Source organism: Primulina eburnea, unplaced genomic scaffold, assembly GCF_022965805.1.
Source record: "Primulina eburnea isolate SZY01 unplaced genomic scaffold, ASM2296580v1 ctg903_ERROPOS189874, whole genome shotgun sequence".
NCBI classification, from domain to species: domain Eukaryota; kingdom Viridiplantae; phylum Streptophyta; class Magnoliopsida; order Lamiales; family Gesneriaceae; genus Primulina; species Primulina eburnea.
The window spans coordinates 145,138-169,079 of NW_027331664.1; the positions used below are offsets into that span (position 1 = coordinate 145,138).

Sequence of the window (23,942 nt, forward strand, 5' to 3'; positions counted from 1 at the left end):
AAAACTAAAAGTTTTGCAGAAGATATTTGAAAAGCAAAAAAATCTTCTATTGAAGAGCAAGCTACAGGAGAGTAAAAAAAACTCGCTGGAAATTCTGCAACATGGCTCATGTGACAAATTAGTCAGAAAAATCTATACAAAATGCCCGAACCAGAAAGATTCAAAATTCAAAAAGGATTTTCAGACCAGATGTGACTGAAAACATAATGTGGAGACAAATATTCTAAGTGGTGAGGAATCACACAAGTCACGATTTTCTCGGGGATTATACAAAAGCAAAAGATTCACCAACAAAGGTAAAAAAAAAAATTGATCCAACCACTTTATTAATTGAGGATGGACCACTCAACTATCACAACATGAGAGACCACAAAATAGTGGTGCACCAAATAAAAGATGATGTCGCCACAACTGGCAAAGCAATTTACTAGTGTGAAGTTCGGATTTCAAATTCACAAATACTTCTATATATATCAGGATAAAAAGAAGATGAAAACATCATTCAACTTTTTCATTTTTGTTTCAAAATAAACTTTGAAATATTTTCAATTTATGCGTTGTAATTCAAGCTACGATAAGTAGCTATAGGAAGTTACTATGTAATAATATGTTGTAGGTTTGAATAAAAAACTAAGTATTACAGTCTATCTCATGTATTATTTTCAAAATTAAATTTCTTTAAGATAAATTTTGAGGTAGAAAACGATACAAAATTATGCTAAAGTATTGTGGAAGATATCTACGTCAAGATATCCATCTTCTTCGACTACGTGATTATGTGATGAAGAGTAAAATATAAATGAAAATAAGATTCGTTAATTTATTTGAAATTTGTCCAAATTTTAATATATAAAATATGATATATGTCGTTAAATTGTAGATGCAGGCCGAGCAGAAGATGGAGATTGGAGTAATGATGCACCTGGATTCGTCAGTTTGATCAACTGTACGTAAGTTCAGTGAATGTGAAAAGTGGATATGATTCCCCAATTAACTGGTCATCAAAGTCAAGGCATGTTCGGTTTCAATCAATTATTGCCACTGCAGGAGCTGGAATGTTTGACAATATGATCACCTCCCTTAATTCCCCAATCCAATCATTTACTTTATATATATTGTCCAAAATTATATTTGTTTATCTAGCACACAATTATATTATTATTAGACGATAATTGATTGATTTAACACATATCGGAGAAAAGCCAAAATGTTCATTTTTATATAATTAATTGCACGTGGATGAAGAGGCCTTTTTTAAATTTATTAATTATGGTGATTGATATTAATTATAGATTACGTAATCAAGCATATGCAGCAATATCAAGTATTTTGAGCTGGTTAGCAGCAGGATAAAATAGCATGCCAGAAACTGATTACTTGACAACATGCAACAGAACATTTTTCCATAGAAATCACGTTCGCCCTTAAAAAGATGAAAACATAAAATTAAAATGAGAAAAAACAGATGAGAAATAGAGGTAGGAAAATTGGTTTAGAATTTGTATTGTATTTTATTGTTTTTTCTATTATTCTTATTATAAATAATAATAATTAAACATAAAAAATTATTGAAAATATAGAGGGGTTGGTGGTTAAATAATCTAGATGATGACCACGCATAAAACATACGGATGTGGCCTAAAAGAAATAATCTCGAATATTATTTTTGTCCAACTAATAATATGGTTATCTAATAATTTATGGCCCGGTTCAATCGATTGACTTGCTTGCTTATTATATATGTTACATTACGAAAATAATTGCTCAATTACCATATCATCAATCTTCCAAACTTTCAACTAAAACTGTGAATTAGCTCTCCTTGATCATCCTCGATTTCTTTTTTTCAATTTAGTTTGCGTTTACTAGATAGCTAATTCTAATTGTAAATCAATCAGCAAGTGTGTGTGTGTGTGTGTGTGTGTGTGTGTGTGTGTGTATAATATAATATAAACTATTGAAAAGCCACGCACCTGCTTCTCAAACGAAAAATCTCTTCATTTTGCTTTTGATTTTCACACCAGACCTAGCTAGCGCTTCTGCTTTTCATCATTTATAAAATTCCATGTCTCGATCCCCATCGCAATTCTCTCTCTGTCTCCCAATCAACCACGCTTGAGCACAAGGAGGATCGGAGTTGAATTAATTAGATATCTATACATGGAAAGAGACCACTTCCTATACACGGAAGCACCGGCTGAAAAAACTGCAGCTACCACTACTCCTCAAACTAACCAAGATCATCAAGGTATACATATACATATATATGGCTCGTTAGCTTCTAACTACTTAATCGGGGGAGTGTACGTTTTGGCCTTTTCAAGATATATATTATATCTGTAGGAAATATTTAATTACGTGCTAATTAACCCAGGAAATTAAATGATTTCTTGCTCCTTTCATTTTCAATACCTAGCTTCTTGATCAATATAGTATATACATCTACTTTGTATTGTAGATCGATCGATCGATAGACTGGAACATTAAATGATATATAGATATATACATGTGTATATATCTATATATATATATATATATATAGTGTGAACAATATATATATATAGTGTGAACTGAAGAAAGAAATTAAAGCCAAGTTCATTGTATGCGGATAGAGTTTCTTTCCGTAAAGTACCATCTCACTCACGACTCTTTCATTTCTAGATCCAAGTTTTGGACAATATAAGACACGCACGACTAACTACATAATATCAAGTCCTTGAAATTTAATACAACTAACGGATCACATCTGACTTGATCATATTGACTATGATATATAATAACTAGTTGCGTGGCTAATTGATCATGTATCAGGCTTTTCTTTTCTTTTTGCACCTACCATACATATATTACTAAATCATGCACATCCTTATATCCATCGATGATCTAATGATTTAATTTTCCATGTTTAACGTACATATGCATATATAGATTATTTCCTTTGATAGTGATCATAATATATATCGTTCACAAGAGATTGATTTGTTGAAATTGTGCCAGTTGCCACATCAAGGCATGCATCCATATATATGCGGCCGAATCTCTAACAAATAGCTAGATACGTTTTGAATTTATTTTTGATCGATCATTCGAAGTCCTAAAATATTTTATATATGTTATGTCAATGAAAGGAAATTTGAAGAAACACTACAGAGGAGTCAGGCAAAGGCCATGGGGCAAATGGGCTGCAGAAATACGGGATCCACAAAAGGCAGCCCGTGTATGGTTAGGCACATTTGACACAGCCGAAGATGCTGCTCTTGCATACGATGATGCTGCCCTCAAGTTCAAAGGAACCAAAGCCAAACTCAATTTCCCCGAGCGTGTTCAGCTCAAAGCACCTGCTCCTCCTCCTGCTCAACAGTACTATCCAAGCTCCACTACTGCTACTCATTCGTCATCAAGTCATCATGATTCAACTAATATTCAATCTGAACCTAGTTATTCTGATCCGTTGTCGCACAACACTTTTCCAGGGCTTCAACAATATGCACAATTGTTATCCAGCAGTGATGCCCAGTTCCCTTACTTTGCTTCAGATCTTTACAATAAGAGTGATCAAGTTGGGTCGTCGTCATTTTATGATTACTATTCCACTTCACAGCACCCAACGTCGAGCAGTTCGGTAACGCCACCACAACAGCAGTATGATGATCAAGATTTTGCTTATAACATTTATTCCGGTCAGTTTGGGGGCCATAATTATGGCAAGGATGATTTCGACTCTAGTGGCCCCAACACATGATATATCGATCACGAATATATATATATATATATATATATATATATATATATATATATGAATGGATATGCATGTTGTGAATTCGTTTGGAAGGTCATCTTGTTGGTTGATCAAAACTCTAAAGCAATCCTGTGGCCTAGCTTTGTATCTTATACGACGTACCCCGCATCAGTGAATTTTATGTTAAGTGAATGAAAGTAGAAGCTCCTTGTCTTTGACATTTTTCTCTCCACTAGATTATAAACGCATGTATATAATTGACATTTTCTCTCCACTAGCTAGATTATAAATGCATGAGTGTATATATTTCAAAAAAAAATGACTGTTGTACAACGTATGCAACCATGATTTTCAAGAGTGGTTTTGATATTGGAAGCGAAAAACACCCAAAAAAATACATTTTTGTATTTGATATAAACACAAACTTTGCTACTTCTAAAATACATGCAAGTGTTCGTAAAAAAAATACATGCAAGTAGTGACAGACGTAGCCAAATCAGGATCATACGAAAAGATTGGCCAAATTGTAGAAGAGAGGAGAGCGGGCGCGGTACATGTGCTTTAGTTATTGTTACGGCGAAGGGGCCCACAAATGATATATAATGAAATATTACTATTGTCGAAGCATGTGAGATCCTATAACAAAGATTTGCATCCATCCAAAGGACACTCCAACTTTCGGGAATCATTTAATTCAAACATAGAAAACGAACCATTGGCTTGGCCCCTCCACGCAAGAATTAGACATGGACAAAAATTATACTATAAATTTTACCATTGTATAAATTCACGCGTGTATAGAAAAGAAAAGGAGTGGGATATTGGTGGGGCTTGGAGAATATATCATTGAGATGTGAAATAAAGCAGTGTCAGAAATAAAATTAAAATTATAACGCACATAATAATAATAATAATAATAATAATAATAATAATAATAATAATAATAATAATAATAATAATAGTAATTGTGAAAGCTAATTAATAGTTTGCATTCAATTTTAGGTAGTAATTTTCACTTTGCAGATTTTCTTTATTAAATCAGAGAGTTTTGGTATTGGGTTGGTTAGAATAGGTATCCAGCGAGCCAATTTGTGACTTGAGCTTTATTGACTCTAATTTAAAACGATCTTTATTTTAATAATTTTTACGTTTTTATCTATTATGACATTTAACTTTATTTGTATACTTATGTAAGCTACATAGATAAATTTCTTGAATATTATAATAGGTATCATGAGGTCTGACTCTCAATATAAGATCATGAAACTCATTAAGAAGTGGATCATATATTCTTAACAGGTTCTTAGTTGAATCAGCCTCCTAAAATAAGGATAAATATCGCTTGAAGTAGAGACTAGCATCTTTGATGAAAACGTCATGTTTGATTGGTAAAGACAAGGAGATGTCCATTCATACAGATGGGTGATCATATGATGATGCACTGAACAATCCTCACTTAGATTACCCAAGTGTTTATCATTTGTCGAGTGGAATAGTATGTGATTATGGTCGTACAACATTAGTCTTTTGACCTAGGATTCGGGACAATGTAGAGACTCTATGTACTAGCATGCACTTTGATCAGTTTATCGAATCTATTGAGAGTCCTCAGGTAATGAGGTTGGGTGTACTTTTGAAATAAATAGGAGCAAATGCATTGTAGTCAGGGATTCACCGTTTGCCTACAGGTGAAGATATTATATTGGATCTAATGAGTTAATAATACAAGGAGTATCTGGCCAGGGCAAGAAATATGTTTTAGAGAAATGTGTTTTCGTAGTTGAACATGCGATGTCACTATTATTAGTCAAAGATACATCACATCGTTAACAAATGCATATGAAACTCTCGATATACTAATAATTGTATATTCGATCAGGATATATGAGTTGAAGGGACCGTACTGTATGATAACAATAACTTATGATTTTTTGCATGTACTATCAGTGATACCTATGAGATCATTGAGCGATTCTACTAGACGCTCTTATCATGATCCGATTAGTGCAATCAAAATTAAGTTATGATATTCTTGGTCAAAGTGTTGATGAAAGAATGTGACTAATTAGGGTTAGCCCGAATAACAATAAACATTATTATGAATCACATGGAGATGTAAATCCATAACTAGTTGTATCCTTGAATCATTGAAAATCACACAAGATTTTGTGGTCCCGTTGAGATATTAAAAGTTCAAGTATTTGAATTTAGCGACTATAGTTTGATGGTGATCAAGCTTATTGCTTATAACGGAGTTTATAAGTTAATTATATAAGATGAAAGAAATTCAAGTTAGCTTAATTATTAATTGAAAAAGGAGAGTGAAACTGTCTGTTTTGGTGAAACAGTTCACAAAACTAGTAGCTGTCAAATATAGACAGTTAAAATTTGATCTTCGAAATTTTCAATTTTCATTATGTGAACGAGATTTGTATTCTTGGTACATCGACGATGTCGGGTCGTCGATCGTTGTTATAATGAATTCACAATTATTTATTTAGTAAATTTTAAATTTACTAATTAAATAATAGTATTAGTAGTACTGAATACTAATATGTACATAATTCTCATAATAAATTCTAGAGAGATCTAAAATTAATTAATTGATAAGTTAATTAAAGAAAATTAAAAATATATTAATGTTAATTAATATGTCTCTGTATATATTAAATGTGCATGTGTAGATATATTAATATTTTTATATACTTTATGTTAAATGTGCATGTGTAGATATATTAATATTTTTATATACTTTATATGATATATAAAGGTCTAAAATTAATTAACTGACATATTAATTAACATTAATAACTATTATGTAATTTTCTTTAATTAACTGACATGTTAATTAACATTAATAACTATTATTTAATTTTCTTTAGATAAGTTAATTAAAGAATATTAAATAATAGTTATTAATATTAATTAATATGTCTCCGTATATATTAAATGTGCATGTGTAGATATATTAATATTTTTTATATACTTTATATGGATATATCAAGGTGTATATATAAAATATATATATATATATATATATATATATATATATATATATGTAGTGCATTATCAAAAGTTGATTAATACATGATATAATATTAATATGAGAATTTTAATAATGAAAATTAAGAGTCTTGAGACCACTTCCTCTTCCGCTGCCCGTTGTCGCCACACAGACTCCGAATTTCTGAAATTTGCGCGTCCTAGTCTCAATGCAAAATTGTTTACAATTTCTAGTGCAATCCAAGCATAAAAAATAGTCTTCGATCGTGGACTTGATTTGACGATCAAAGGCAGGAGATCAGTTCAAAAGGAGATACAAGAAGGACCATCTCTGCTAATCTCGTACTTGTTTGGTATATAGTGTAATATACATATAGGTAATAAACGATTCTAAGCATCCTATGGATGTTTAAATACATAAGACGCCCAAGAAAAGTTTCGAGCGTCAAAATTAAAATTTTAAACTTATTGCGAGAAAACAGTGCCCCAACAAGATTCAAAACTAAAAGACAACGTTATGCAAAATGGACCATAACCAGTGTTTTATAATTGCATAATATTGATTATTTCTAATTTTACCCTTCGACAAATCAGCAAATTGCATATGTGATATTCACACAATAATATAATGACAATTAAGCCCTTAAACAAAATCTTAAATTCGAAATTAAACCACATCAATTTATGATTTATTTAACTGAAGACATTAAAACATTTATAATTAGAATTATGACCTCAAAAATTCCAACATCATTTGCTTCATAGATTGCACAAAGCTATATATATATATATACATATATATATATATATATATATATATATATATATATATATATAAATATATATATATATATATATATATAAACAGAGTTGTCTAATTACAAACCAAATTAAATTACATTTCAAATTTCAAATCCAGAAATTAAATTCCATTCTGAGAATTATGAACCAAATTCAAGTTGTTATTCAAAATTTAAATATGAATTCTAAAAATTTGAAACATGTTTAAAAATTTGTGCTCCGTTGAAATCATTTTATTAATTTAAAATTAATGACACACACACACACACAGATATATATATATGTAAGATTATTGTAATTAAAAAAATTCATCTATAGTTTAGATGAACTAATTTTTAATTTGAATTTTATTTTTGAGATCTAATATATTTATTTCAATGATAGTATAAAATCATTTTTCTCTTCAATATATCAACTTTAATATTAGACTAACAATTCCCGAATTAATATAGATGATTAAAAAATAATTTTATGTCAATTTAATATAAACTACCATTTTTATTATTATTTTATTCATGCAAAATAATAAAAACAAGGAAAAATTGTTAATTAACATATTTAGAATTAAAATATATGTATGAAATTTGACATATTCAACATGCCAATTTTGTTAGTTAAATTACTTCAAGGTCAAAATTGATTATGAAGTTGTATAGTGGGCTATTGTTAATAATCCCTGTTAAATAAATTAATATTAAATACCAATTACTATTTTTTTTACTTGAATACATTTATCTTGTGAGTTATCATTATAAATGTTTATTTCAGAATTAGTTCCATTTATTTTAATTATTTTTGTTGTAAAAATTTAAACATAGATATGGATTTGAGAGCCAGAGTATCTCAACAATTTAGTTTTCATGGATCATTCAAGATGCTGATTCCAACATCAATATCTCTGTTAAGTGATATTACAAATGGTATGATTTTTTTAATTAAATAAAGTCATTTATCTCTAACATAGATCATTCTCTTTGGATTATGCAATTACACTCGATTGATCGTGACAAGGCTCGGAAACCATGTTTCGGAAGGAAAAATTCTTACTGGAAGTAATGCAAGTCATAAAATGCTTACTCCAAGAATGTAATTCAAGTCTTCTGATCTAAGGCTTTCTTTTAAATTTCAATAAAGACATTATACTTTGATTGTATCATATGCAATGACAATCAACAAAATCAGGGGCAATCATTGTCTCATGTAAGACTTTTTTGAAGAACCCTGTTTTTTGTCATGATCAGTTGTATGTTGCTATATCCAGAGTTACGAATCCTAAGGATCTAAAAATTTTGATATGTGATAATGATAGCAACCCGAAAAATTCAACGACAAATGTTGTATTTAAAGAAGTTTTTCAAAATTTGTAATTTGTTTTTGTTTTCTTATTATATGATCTATAATCCATTTAGTTTATTTGGATTTTAATTTAAATTATTTATTGAAATTAAAACCACATTAAAAGTTTGTATCATGTTTATCATTTTATTTTATTACAGTTATTGTTTTCTACATAGTACATAAATTTATATGTGAGTACAATATTATTGATAAACACATTATGTCATTCATTATCTAATACAAGCGTGATATTAATTTTCAGCCGAAATAAAAAATGACCCTTTTATACAGTAGTGTTTCATTGTTAAGATCTATATTATGAAAGTCACGTTATAGAGAAAGTAAACAAATTATCATATATACTAATTTTAATAATCAATTAGATAAAATATTTGTCTACTGCATCGCACGGGTGAAAAACTAGTTTATATAATTTCATATCATTTGTTTCCAAGATAATCAATTTACGTTACATATAAAGTCATGAATTTAGATTTATATAATAAGTTCCAGGAGAATGCATGTGATCTCTTCAATGAAATCAATCACAACTATATATTGTTTGCAATCATTATGAGACGAACTGATACTTAAAATAGTAATACTTTATATTTGTGGTAAAATTTAATTTTTTATTAAATAATTTAAGATAAACATAGCTCATAAAATAAATCAACGATCATCACACATACTAAATTTAAAACTCCATCATTTTTAAATATCACAACCAACAAAAATCTCAAGTTAAAACATCCACCATAATTTGAAAAATCAAACATAATATAAAAAGATTCAACTTACTAGTCACCAAAACCAGTGCAATAAAATTAGAGTAAATAGTTTTAAACATTCATAATAAAAACTCGTTAAGTACAATGTCATCGGTTTTGTACTGTCACTGGTCCGAACCGGCTCACTGGTCACCACCTCCCGTCTCCCCAACAACATCAACTGCATCAATCAAGTTTAGTGAGTCTAACGACTCAGCATGCATAAATCTTGAATAACAAATAATACGTAATAAAAATTCATGTAATTTAAATGTAGCTAGTACATAGCATAATATAAGAACAAATATATATAACGCGACTTTCCTGCATAAACATTTTTATAAAATCATATTTTCATGCTCATCATATTATAATCGTAATCGTAAATCATTTTGCTTTGAGTTATATTCAATACAAATTGCCCATAACATAAATAGTTTGATTAAACTAACCACATTATTGGGCCGACGGGGATCACCACAGCCCTTGGACTGGATATTCACTCCCTAACATAACATATTTCTTCCGAAGAGGTTGGAAATGTCCCTAGACACGTTCTTCGGCTTCCAAACCCGTAACATAATTTGGTCACAAGACAAACCGCATACCTCAAAAATAATTATTTTGCACGTCATACATACTTAAGAACATCGTGAATCTGTTGGATCGTCCTCGGACATGTTGTCATAACATCCTAAATTTCATACCCAAAACAACCCTAAAGTGCATTCAAACACATATGACTCTCAAATTAAATAAAACCACTTAGGACGTAACCATCAACTCACGACTCGACCCACATGTAAAACACATCCAAACATAGTGGAATTGCGTTGCGGGGTATCACAGACAAACGGCCCCTTCTCCTTTCCAGAAGTGCACTACCCAAGGCCCTGAACCAGCCCCGAACCATGTCTGAACCCTGAACCAAGCACCACGAACCATGAAGACGCAAGCTTCCCAAAGAACGACATTGTGGCACTTTTGCGTTCCATATGACTTCCTATCGATTCCAACTCGAACCAACGCGAACCAAGCCCTATACTCCACCCTTAGACATCACTTAAGCCCCTGGTTTGACCCTTTCCAACCCATGACGCAAGCACAACCCCTAAACTACACAAACCCGTTTGTCCTTACTCGAGAGCCCCTCACGTGCACTCACGACCATCACGAGTCCAGACCTTATGATTGCCAACCAGACCCTAACCAACCCACACCAGGCCTACCCAGGGACCCTAAGAACTGCCCTAGACACTAGCCACGAGCCTAGTTCCAGCCTACACCACCAAACCCACACACAAACCTGCGATCACCCCTTATGCATGCGGTTGCTCACTTTTCACTTTCTGCTATGCTAGCTGCCTCTTTCCCCATCTCAGACCACCTAAAAACATCTAAACACATTCCATAATGTAACCATACATAGCAGCAAGCCCTAGGTTCTATCTAGTGAAGACTACGATCGAAAACTTGAGGAAAACATAGAAGTTCATGCATAATATATATCGAAACGATTTTTAGTAACGTTCTGGCATTAATATAATTGAACCAACAAATTTTCATGCATAATTTTTATCAAAATACAGTATATAATATGATCATGCATAAAAGAAAGGTTTAGGCATGTCTTTGCGTTTAAAACACACGAAATATCAAAAACAAACGCGAGGAAGAATGGAGGCCAAACCGAGACGGTTTGCTACGTTTTAATGCTTCAAAAGTTGCTAAAATATTCAGTAAACATAGCGTGGTGATCAACTAAGGCTGTTGTTGGAAGATCAACGATTGGGATCATCCCCCTTCGCCTATATAAGACGATGAACCCCCTTCATTTACCACTTTTACAATTTTTGAATTTCTCCCCAACTCTTACTCAGATCTCCAACGTGTGGCGCTCCTCCATTCCGGCGGCTTACCATCAGCAAATCCTTCGCGCAATCCACCTTCGTAAGTTTCCTCTCCATTTTTCTTTTAAAAATGTCGAACTCTACTTCTTCCACTTTCGGAGCGAATGTGCGAGGCTCGTCAAGTTACAGGTCCACTGCGATGCGTTTCGATTCACCCTCTCCCCCAAAACGGTTTTCCACCCAACCTTTTTTAAAGCCCAAAAACCTAAAATCCAAACCCTCATCTTCTAGCCCTTCCAAAGCTCTGAAAAAAGGCAAAGGTAAGGGAATAGCTCAGGATTCTTCCCCCCTCATTCTGAGACTTCGAGAGTTCCTTGGTTTGCTTCAATGAACATTACTCTGTGCTCGGGAGATGACGAGGAACTCCGATCTCTCGGTTTTATCCCTTCTTCTTTTGCCATTTTGATTCACGGCCCTCTGACAGGGCTGATCACCATCATTTTGTTTTACAACATTTTTTCCGGGACCAAGTTAGAAACGGTCTTAGATTTCTCATCATTTCTTTCTATATTGAGGTTGCCAAGTTTTTTGGTGTCCCTGCTAACCATCTTTACCCTAAATCTTTTCAAATTATGGCCTTTACTTATATTCTTTTTAGGATGCACAATCTTCTCATTACCCCTCTGATTCTCCACTATTTTTTCATCTGCCGGATGGGAGATAATGCCTTCTCCTTATCTGTCCGGCTAAAATTTGTTTCCTTGATGATATCTCTTTTTCTCAGAAGGAATGGAAAGGACCTTTTTTTCTATATTCAACTCCCAACTCCTCTGCCTTGTTTAACCGGGTTTCTTTCTACCCTTCCTCCCCAACCCTCTCTTCCCCGATCTTATAAATTGAGGAACCGTATACCCAAAGCCAAGAATTGGTGGAGGAGCAAAAATTCGCTTCTTCCACCCTCATCTGTGAGGATAATTTTATAACTTACGGGTTGAGTGCCCAGGTAGTGGACCCAATTGACCGGGTGATAGAAGAAGTTGCTGGCTCGGGCGCTCAACCCGGTAATTTCTTCCCTCGCATTCTCTTATTTTTTTATTCTTGCTATCTATTTGATTTAGGTACTTATCTTCTATTTCTTTTGTTCCCCAAATAACTCAAAAATGCAAGAGGCTTTCGCTAAGAAGTGGGCAACCGAGAAGGCAGCCAAATAGAAGAAATTGGCAGCCCGGAGAGCAGCTGCTGGAAAAAAAGAAAATGGCCGAGGAAGAGGTGGCTCGACTGGACGATTCTGTCCGGGTTGAAACTCAACAAGAGCGGGAGGTAACTCGTGCTGACTCCCAAGAAGACTCTGAATATCACACTCTCCTCCTTCAGAGGAAGAGAAAGGCTGTAGCAAGCTCGGAACTGATCCTGGTCAGAGGTACCAAAGGAGGAGACCAGGGTACCTCCCAAACAACTCAATCCACCCCTCCTCCCCAAAATCAACCGCTCTCCGAGTCTCTTCAGCCTGGTTTGCAGGGAACCCGAGGCAACATTTTCTTGGAGGGAGGAAACTGGACTCAAACTCCTCAAACAGATGCTTCTTCCTATTGAGAAAGCACATGTGAAGAACTCTCGCCCGACTCCCAAGCTTTTCGAGGGATCAAACCGGATCCTTTGCGTAAGCTTTTCTAACCCTCTTTTTTTTACTGACTCCTTCCGAACAGGGTGTGCAAATGCTGGTGAAAGTCTTTGAAGAGGTAGCGGCGGTGGCCACCATTGAAGGTAATCGAGCTCGGGCATCCCAGGATCTTCTCAATCAATAACAAGGGGAATTGTCCCAGCCTCGATCAATTCACGAGGAAGCAGTTGTCGGCCTTCAATCTGCTTTAGATAAGGCCAACCAGAAACTGGGAATAACTCAAGAGGATCTGGCTAAGACCAGAGATGATGCTAACGAGGGCATCGTCCGGGAGCAAACATTACAAAAGCAAATTTCTTCCTTAGAGTCAAAGAATCATTCTTTGCCCGAGGAGTAGGAGAGACAACACTCCTGGGTGATTGATGCTGAGGATGCCCTGGATGCTCTCAAATATAATCAGGACAAGTGGCAAGCCTCCTTCCTCCAATCTTCGGTGTTCAGGCAGGCCATTAAAGATCGGGCCTACTCTTTCTTCCAGACTGGCTTCGACAAGTGTCGAGAGCAATTTGAAGAAGCCGAGCTTATTCCTGAAGATAGGAAAGACTTTCTCGATTTTGGACGGGCCATAGCATCCCTTTCCAAGGATGCAGAAGAGAAGGAAGACCCCAAAGAAGAAGAGGAGTTGGGGTCAAACCCATAGATGTAGAGTAAGATTGTAGTTTTTTCTTCTTTTAATTATTCTTGTAATCTTTGCCTTTGGGCTTTTTATCAATACAATCTTTTTTATGAAATATTATTTCCCTTTACGGAATGAGAATGCTTGCAATATACCCGGTCTTAAAAATAATTAGCTTCTTATTCATAAACTGATTTTGAATGTTGAATCTTTGAATTTTTCTAAGTGTTGGAAAATAACCGGTATTTCCAATAAGTGATCGGGATATTGAACCTTTAGTCCATGTACTTATTAAATGATCGAGGTATGGAGCCCCGAGCCAGGATATAGAGCCTGAGTTTTTTGAATAACCAGGGCACAGAGCCTTAAGCCAGGGTACAAATCCTGGGACTTGGAATGGTTGAGGTGCGGAGCCCCGAGCCATGGTACATAGCCCTGGGCTTAACGATAACCAGGGTACGGAGCCTTGGGCTTAACAAATAACTAGGGTAAGGAGCCCTGGGCCAGGGTACCCCTTTGAATCCCAACAAACAATAAGTTTAGCTACGAAAATTCATGAAAATAAATGCAATATAAGATTTAAATTAAATTCTTAAACTAGAAATACTAGATTAGATGAAGAACGGTATCCCCTCTGCTCGAAACTCCAGAAAATCTGAGTTTCCTCGAATCCCGCTTTTTCTCCGTGTGGCTGCTGCTCTTTTTTCTCCCTTTTTCATAACGTGAATCTCCCGCAAATCTCGTATATCTAGGTTTTTTAGGCAATAGGGCACTTTCTGTGGGGCCCTTAGCTCCTAATCGTTATTACAATGGATTTGATTAGGGTTAAGTAATTACAGCGGAAAATGAGTTTAAAATTTCTTTACAATGATCCCAAAACATCTCTTTTAGATTTATAATACTAAAAATAGTATTTAATCTCAAATCATAAAACATGCCCACACGAAATCAAAACCAATCACATACAGACAACTCATATCCTTGGGACATGCCCCGGTATATAGATACATATACATATATACTGGGAACAAGACATAAACATAAACCTCAGCTCAACTGTGACTCCCTCCAGAAGTACCCTCTTTGGTCTCCTGATATCCTGGAGTACCTGCCATTGTCCACACACAAAGACAACAACAGCCCCCCTTGGGGGTGAGCAAAGCTCCGTATGGAACAACCAATCATATATACCACAGATATCTAAACAATGATATATGGTATGCAATGCATGTATGTCGTGGAGGTATCAGGTCAAATGCTCATCCACTGAGCACATGTCAGAATCAATCGAATCGCTATCAAATCAAATCAATGCTCGAGCTGGCACACCGGCCGATATGGGAATACACATATGATAGCGTCGACGAAGCGCCATCAATCCCACATCTCATATCCAATCATATGGGGCCACAATTGTCTATGCTTTACGGGTCATATAATACCGGCATAGCGATTGTGTTCACAAAGCCCGGAATCCAATCAAATCATATCAGGGTATCCAAGGATCATAGCTCAACGTGCATGTCATGTATCGATGTATGCATAAAATGATGTGTGTTAACAAAACATTTATTTTGTACATCGATACTCAAATCTCAATGTCATGTATGCCACATCAAATCATCAAATAGGCACATAGACACGTATTCCAATCCAATCAATCCAATCAAACCGACATATATCATATAATACAGATACCTGTCGTATGTTACCCGGTTGCAACATACCTCAATTCTTCGTTTCCAATTGATGTAGCAAGATATTGATATTACACTTTATCTACATCAATAACATACTCATTCCAATCAATAACATGGTCCAAAATCAATAATATGAGTTTCAAATATCATTTGAAACTTCAATAATTCATATCAAATTCAAATCATATCATAATTCAATTCCGACTTCGAATATGAGTTTCTTGTCGGTTATTTTACTACATATCAGAAATTCACTTTCAAATACATGCTATTCCAGCACTTTGATATTTAAAGCTGCTGAAACTAGAAGAAAATTACCTCAGTCTGAAGCCCTCGACGCGCAGATTACAAATATATAATTTGTTTTGCGTTTAGACGGCGTTTCAAAGTCGATTCGGACGATAGAAAATCGAATTCTCTCGAAATCTCTCGAACTCTCGGTAAATAAAATGAAGAAAGGAGGAAAAGAAATCCATTCTTATCCTCATCTCACTCGCGCTCGGGCGGTAGAATTCTCGCGCCCGAGCGCGAGACATTCTGCCCCCGACTTCAATATGTACCGCGCTCGAGCGGTCACAAATTACCGCTCGGGCGCGGCATGTTCTGTCCAAAGGCCACTTACTTCGCGCTCGGGCGGTCAAATATTACCGCTCGGGCGCGAGGTGTTCTGCCCGAATACTCATTTCAAATACCCTGGCGCTCGGGCGGTAATTTTCTACCGCTCGGGCGCCACCTGTTCTGTACAAATTGTTGGTTTTGTACTATATTGGCGTCCGGCCTATCCAATCGAGCTCTTATAACGTCAATTCATATACAATATTCATTTTCTCAATTCCTTATCATGATATACATCAAATACATAATCATATGACAATTTCATAAATTATCGATAATCACGTAGGATTTACGATAATACGATACACGGTCCTTACACTTTCCAAATAAAGAAAATTCAAATCTGGAAATTTCTTTTTTCTACTTGAGCAGGGGCGATCAAGAATGATCGCCCTAGCATCAAGTCTTCTGTCCGGAAGGCCTTTTTTTATCATCTTGAGCTGGAGCGGTCGAGATTTCTCGCCCTAGCGCGATGCCTTCTACCTCAAATTTCACTTCTAGCTGAATTTTTATCTTTTTTTCCATTTTCCTACACATTCGTAACAACTCAGTTAAGTAGTGATCATATGCAACACATTAAGATAAAATGAACAAAATGTGGACTTCATACACACAAAATAATGCAGAGTAAGACTCAAACGATGCAATAAAATACGTAAATATGACATCTATCATTACCTCACTTTGCAAATTTTCTTATCTTTTTGGGATTTGCAGTTTTTTTTTTTGTGCCTCTATATCACCAAGAAAGTACTCGATGAAGTTGTTCCTAGAGCCAAAGAGTCACCAGCGTTGAAGAAACGGGTAGTAAATTTTTTCCTCGATCTTGAAACTACTTATTCATGCATGACACATACTTCGAGGGAGCACAAAAGTCAATCCACATTTGCACGTGACCACCGATCAACGGGTTAGATTTTGGTTCAAGAAGACCTTTAAGTATCAACCATTCCATCCACATAGAAATAAAAAGATGGTGCGTCTGAATTCCACACATAACCCTCTCGTCGATATCAGCACACATGAAGAAAGGTCACGTGCAAATATATATATGTTTTCCAAGCTTGGTAACTCGAGATTAGGCGTACTTGGTAGCATATTTATTTTGTTGGTGTTTTGCATTCGTCCTTCACAATGAAGATGCTAACGTGGTACACCTGAGTACCATCAAAATAGCAAGCATCATAACCAACGGACTTAAGGTTGGGCTTGTCATTCCAACATTGACGAGTATCTACAAAAGCCTCAATAAGATTGTTGATTCTCCAGAGCCATCTTTTGATACAAAAATATTTTCATGATATTTAATAAAAACAATATCAAAAATATAATTTTGACACAAAGTCTGACATCTCAATAATCTTTCTTTCTTGGGTTTGGGTTAATTTTATTTTTCAATAATTATTTTACCTCTGTATTATCAACATTTAAGGTAAATGTCTTTGCAAGTAAAAATAATGGTCATATTTCAAAAGTTTTTTACTGCATAAAATTTCTTTTAGTGTGAGCTTTGTAAGAAACTCTGCTCACCATTAGTCATTGTCATCTGTATATAATACTATATTATCTTCATCTTGACAAATAGGCATTTTTAGGAGATTTTTCAATTCTCTTTTGATTGGATTAATCATTTTGTGTGTTCTACTGTCTATAAGAAACATGCATCATTATTTAGTAATGTATTAAACACTTTCCTTTTTTGCTGATTTTTATAAGTATTCCAGAAAAATTAATAACTCCTAAAAACCTTTGAAGTTATTTCTTATCTTTGAGTTTTTCTGGAAAATTATGCATCTTTTTCACATTGTGTTCTTGCATGATTATTCACGACTCATCGATTTCTATTTCAAAGAATTTAATATTCTTTGTTGTGATAATTGTCTTCTTTTCTGATAAGACTAATCCTTCATTTTACACATCTTAGAAAAAATTTCTAAATGTTAATATGTTCATCTATATTTTTAGATTCTATTAAAACATCATCAATATAAACAAATATAAATTTTAATTAATCTTTAAATAGATTATTCATTTTTCTTTGAAATATCTGGTGTGCAATAGTCAATCTCATTGTTAATACCTCCAAAATATAATGACCTTGTGATGTAGAGAAATCTGTGAATCTCGCTTTGTTCTTTCATCCGAATTTCATAGAATCGGGATTTACAATCAAATTTAGGGAATATTTTGGCATTGTGTATACAAATTTGTTCTCTACTGGGTATAAAATACCCATCAAAATCTAGAATGTTTTTAAAATTTATTGATAATTAATTACTAATTTGAGTTTGTTCTTTCTATTTCATCATGATTTCTTACCAAAAAATGTGGACTGCTATATGATGATATACATGATTTTATTAAATCGATGTTTAATATGTTCCTTGGTAATAATCTCGATATCTTTTTGATCTACTATGTTAATTGAGATAGACCTACATATGACGAACTCATATTCCTTGTCTTCCTTAATTTTAAGGATGTCTTGGAGTTAGGTTCATGCCCCACCATGCCAAGAGATTTTCATTGTAGTTTTCGTTGTTTATTTTCTTGATATCTTCTAGAGATATTTTTTATTTCTATTTTTTTTTTTGAAAACTTTGATATGCTCTTAATTGAAGCATTGTTTCTCCAAATCTTCTAGAATCCCTCATTTTTTGGTTCAGAAGTTTTTCTTCATCGCCTCACATGCTTCAAAAGTGGATTGACAATTTTCTGTAAAGTTCATTTTTTAGTTTCTGGACTATGATATTGTGATCACATAGTGTTGTGAACATTAATCTTCTAGTTTCGTTTTTTTTTTTGTGTATATGATTTAAACATTTGCAATAAATTATTTCATAACAAAATGTCTGCTAATGTATCATGAAAATAAATCGATGGTGTTTTTACCTCGTGCAAAGGTTTTTGTCTATCATTTTCGATTAATATTTTATCATCTTAATCCACTTACATAGGATTAAGATTCGCTTGGAGAAATCTCGTCCGACAATATGAGATCATTATTCTTCCAATTCTTTTGTATAAACTTCTTTTTTTTTTAAACATATTACAACTCTTGAATCAATATAAGCTGCAAAATATTCTACCTTATATTGTTCATATAACATCCCTATTGGGATGTATATTAGGCTCGTGGTCAATGAATTTTCGACATTCTATCATCTGCCATAAATTCCATTACCTTCTCTAGACATTTTATAGGTTTGTGTTCCTCAATAAACTATAACTCAAGAACCAATTGATCTATTTTTTTCCTGGAATTCCTTTTATATGAACTTCCAATTCACTTATATTGATAATACATTGGTAAGTTCATATCATAGATTATTTCAAATATTATATAATCAAAAATAATAATTTCTTTATCTTGTAATTATCAGCTGTAGATAGTCGCTACTACTCTATCAAGCCAACATTGAGGGATAGACCTCAGATATCGTAACTCTCATGCGCACATGGATGCCACACAAGCCATTTCAAATGACTGGAGCCATCTCTAGGGCAAACCCTGGTTATTACTGAAACATCAACTAATTTAAAATGCGGAAATATTTTATTTTTTTAAAAAGCTCACATTTTCGAAAATAAACCTTTAAATATTTTCATACATGCAATCCTGCTGAGAAATATGTCATTAAAAAATTAATCATAAACAATCGACAACGAGAAAAATTTTTAATGTAAAAATTGCCAACTCAGCCCTCAATCATGCATGAATAAAACAAAAAAGAAAAAATCTTGAAAATTAACGGCGTATCATAAAAACGTATAAAATTTATCATGTCTGCTGGGTAAAACGCGAAAAAGTGTGGTCCTTGGGTCGTGCTCGCACATCCAGCCATGCCTACTCAGAGTTCGGCACCTCGAGTCTCCTCATCTAAATTCTCACATGTAACAAACACGTCTAGTGAGTCTAAAGACTCAACACACCTGCACTGTTAATAGCAAGTACATATACGTAGCACACAACAGTGAAAATATTGTGTTCAACATATGTTTCATGAACTTAAAAACATGAACATAAACATGTCGTTAAAATCATAACGTGTCAAAACATATCTCAACATATAATCATATACGTATACATTTCCTTTTAATTGAATTCAGTTCGTTAGTTGTGACTTTCATATCAGCTCTATTCGACGGATCCATCTATAAACTGCGGTACCCGACGGTGGGGACATCAGCAACAGCATTACCCGTCCACTGAGCCTTAGCCTCAGCTCATAATATCTCATATAATCATGTTAGTCACAACCAAATCTCATCCTTCAAAACGTGTCATCATGTTTACCACTTAATGAAAACATGCATATTCGTAAATTTTTCTTGAAACCAAGCATGCACCGTAATTTTCGTAATTACGTAAAAATTATATACATGATGCATAAACATTTTAAAACATGATAAATATATGCTCACGCCGCTTCCAAGACTATAAACTCATCTCGGGTGCAAAATGACTATTTTGCCCCTGGAAAAGCCCAAATGACCATTTTACCTCTGGACCTCTAAATTTTTACCCGAAGCTTACCAAACTCCTTAAAACATCCCAAAACTTATTAAAAGTATTTCTTAGACATAAACTCAAACCTGTTTCAAAACTTAACCGATTCGTTTTAAAACTTTGACCGGGGTCCCGGTTTTAACCCGAATCGAAACGAAACTTAACCAAATTTCTCCTGAATTTTTACTACTCCTTAAAAACACATTTACAGCATTAAAACCATCTATACCAGTCTCCTAAACTTTATAATAGCCCCTACAAGTTCCTGGAATAACTCGGCCATCCACACATGAAAATCCTAAATACCATCCCTCGGCTCTAGCTCGATCGCTGCCCTTACTAGACCTAAACCAGCCACCTAGGACTTATACCAGACCCTACTGGACCTAGCTGACCAGGACTTTCATCTCCATGCATCCCACATGACGCACGCATCTCCTTGCTCCACTCGAAGCACACCCAAGCCCACCCGAGTGCCCTTCGCTCAAGCAGCCTCTACCCTAAACTTAGCCGAGTTCAATCCTTTACAGACCATGGTTCAGACCCACCAGAGTCTGGTCCATGGTCTGGAGTCTCCCTTGCACCATGGTTCACGTCTAGCCATCGATCTCTTCACCAACAAACAGAACCCTTAAGTAACTCGCTCATCTCCCTTCCAACTCGACAAGGCTTCGAATCTAGCCTAAAAACCCCTTACTCCTTGATGTTAACAGACCCTCAGCAACACAACTCAGCAGCTCCCTTGCAACAAATAAAAAAAACGTGAGTAACAAACACATGAATACAAAAATCATGCCAAATCTTACAACAAACGAATTTTCATGCTAGCCGAAATGAACCATCATGTATTTACATAAATAATAGCAATAATATGGTGTGAATGAAGAGGAAAAGATGATACAAGCGTGTCTTGATGATTTTAGGCTCACAAACTCGAAGCAACGCGCGTCGGAGAAGCACTAGAGGAAAAAGAATGATTTTTCTTGAAAGAAAATGGAGGAGGCGCTTTGCTTCTGATTTTCTCACGTGAAATGTTGCTGAGGAATAGGGGTGGGTGGCTGCTAGGTTCAGGGTGGATTAGTGTAGTATTTAAATAGATAATCAAGTGCTAATGGGCCTTAAAAGGATTTTGAGTCCATTAAGCTTAAAAATAAGCCCATCAATTCCAAATACAGTCTCGAAAAATATTTCGTTTAGGTACATTTTTGAAAATATCGCCCGAGCCCTCAAAAATTCCATCGATTCGATAAAATTTATGCATCGATTAAAAATATTATCCAGCAAAGCTTATTTATTGAAAAATACACTTAAAACACCTTATATTAATTAATAAAATTAATCATTCAATAAAAATATTTTTTCTTAATTTTTTCCCGGTCTCCGTTCTTCGTTCGAGCGCGAAATGCAGCTTAAAAACCCTAATGCATGAACTTTTAAAAAAATCGTGAAACTGACTCCTATCATGCAATAATTATGCATTAAATGCATAAAAATATATAAACACGTAATTTAAATAAAACCCAAGATTGCATGCCTTCAAGTTACGTAAATTTAAATTTCTTGGACCTTACAATTACTGTATTTCACAGTCAAAATCCTTCAGTAAATATAACCATCGTCTCTGCCTCATATTCAGTTCTTATTGAGTAAATAGATATTTCAGACTCTTGTGATCCAAGTAAATAATAAAATTGTTCACCATAAAAATAATGTTGTCAAAATTTTAAAGCAAAAACAATGGATGTTATTTCAAGAACATGAGCAGAATATCAAGAATCGTGTGTTTTTAATTGCCTTGAAGCATAGACAATAACTTTTCTATGTTGCATTAAAACACATCCCAAACCTCTTGATGATGCATCGGTACAAACCACAAATCCACCTGATCCAAATGGCAATTTCAACACTGGTGTTGTTGTAAACTTCTCTTTCAATTAAAGAAAAACTCTTTTCGCATTAATTTGACCAAATAAATCTTGCATCTTTCTTGGTCACTTGGGTAATAGGTCAAGCAATCTACAAAAATCCTTCAATGAATTTTCTGTATACTCGATCGACTGGTCCCATAAAACTTTGAATCTCCGGTACATTGGTTAGCCTATCCCAACTCATAGATGCTTGGTTAGCCTATCCCAACTCATGGATGCTTCAACTTTACTTGGATCTATAGATTATCTTTGGGTTGATATCACATATTCACATGACCCAAAAATATCACGCTATCCATTCGGAATTCACACTTCAACAATTTAGCATACAATTGAGGATTTCGAAGTGTTTGAAGTACCAATCGTAAATGCTCCTTATGTACTCACTTTGATCTTGAATACACCAGTATATCATCAATAAAGACAATCAAAAACTTATCCAGAAAATTTATAAACACTCTATTCATTGTATCCCTAAACACTACTGATGCATTTGTTAATCCAAACAGCATTAGGTTGTTATCTCATTATATTTAAGAACATGTTATGAGATATTGTTGTCTGTCTAACAAAACCAGACAAGTTTTCGTGTGTTTTGTGTCAAAACACCTCGTCTTCAGTCAGATTCTTATTATGTTCTATCAGATTCTTCGTGACTCAAGATTTATTCTTCTTGAATTATACTCTCATCTGAAGGAATGTCTTAAAACTTGTATATTTGAACTATATCTTGGTAATAAACAGCTTTCTCAATATTCGGAGTTAGTTCAAAGCGTTTTATTCATTTTATGATATTTTCTGGACAGTTGGTCGAAATATGACTTTTTGCTCCACATGTCCAGCAATTAGATCTTTAAAACTTTCACTAGCTCGAGTTTGAGCTCTTATGGAAGTTTTCTTTGTCGATGTTTGTCTCGTGCTTCGAAATAAGTTCGATACTTGAGATGACATCCTACTTCTTGATGATCATCTTCTTTGCCAAGATTTGTAAGATTTGATTTTTTTCTAGACCATATTGTTCTTGGTTCCCAATAAGTACTTATAATTCTTCCACTTCTAGCATAAGGATGAGATCTGAAACGCTTCCTAATCTGCTTTTGTGACTTACTTCGAATTATTGTTGAAAAATAGTTTTCATTACATCATAAATGAATACATTTATTGATACACTTTAATCGTTTGTAATTATTTTGTAATGATGTCATATGACAACATTATGTCAATTTTCTTTTGTAGAAAGAGGTTCCTTGGCCAAAGTATATGGATTGTTAAGGATATATTCTCTAATTAATATTTCTTTCCAAAGACTTGGTATTTTGGCGAAGAAGAGTTGCATTGCTATATTTTCTTCGATCTCTGAATTTCATCTCTATTTAATGCATGACATAATA

At 34.2% G+C, this 23,942-nt stretch overlaps 1 protein-coding gene across 1 annotated transcript; it reads left to right on the forward strand.

Moving 5' to 3' along the window:
- Positions 1–1,775: 1,775 nt before the first annotated feature.
- LOC140822558 (ethylene-responsive transcription factor ERF113-like) lies at positions 1,776–3,963 on the forward strand. Its single transcript, XM_073183327.1, has 2 exons — positions 1,776–2,248; positions 3,129–3,963. The coding sequence occupies exons 1-2, from the start codon at positions 2,161–2,163 to the stop codon at positions 3,740–3,742; spliced, it is 702 nt and encodes a 233-aa protein (XP_073039428.1). The 5' UTR covers positions 1,776–2,160; the 3' UTR covers positions 3,743–3,963.
- Positions 3,964–23,942: the final 19,979 nt, after the last annotated feature.

Excerpts from the sequence above, each read along its gene's own strand:
- LOC140822558 (XM_073183327.1), top strand. The coding sequence starts at position 2,161 with ATGGAAAGAGACCACTTCCTATACACGGAAGCACCGGCTGAAAAAACT. Across the intron at positions 2,249-3,128 it reads AACTAACCAAGATCATCAAG|GAAATTTGAAGAAACACTAC; the intron begins GTATACATATAC and ends TGTCAATGAAAG.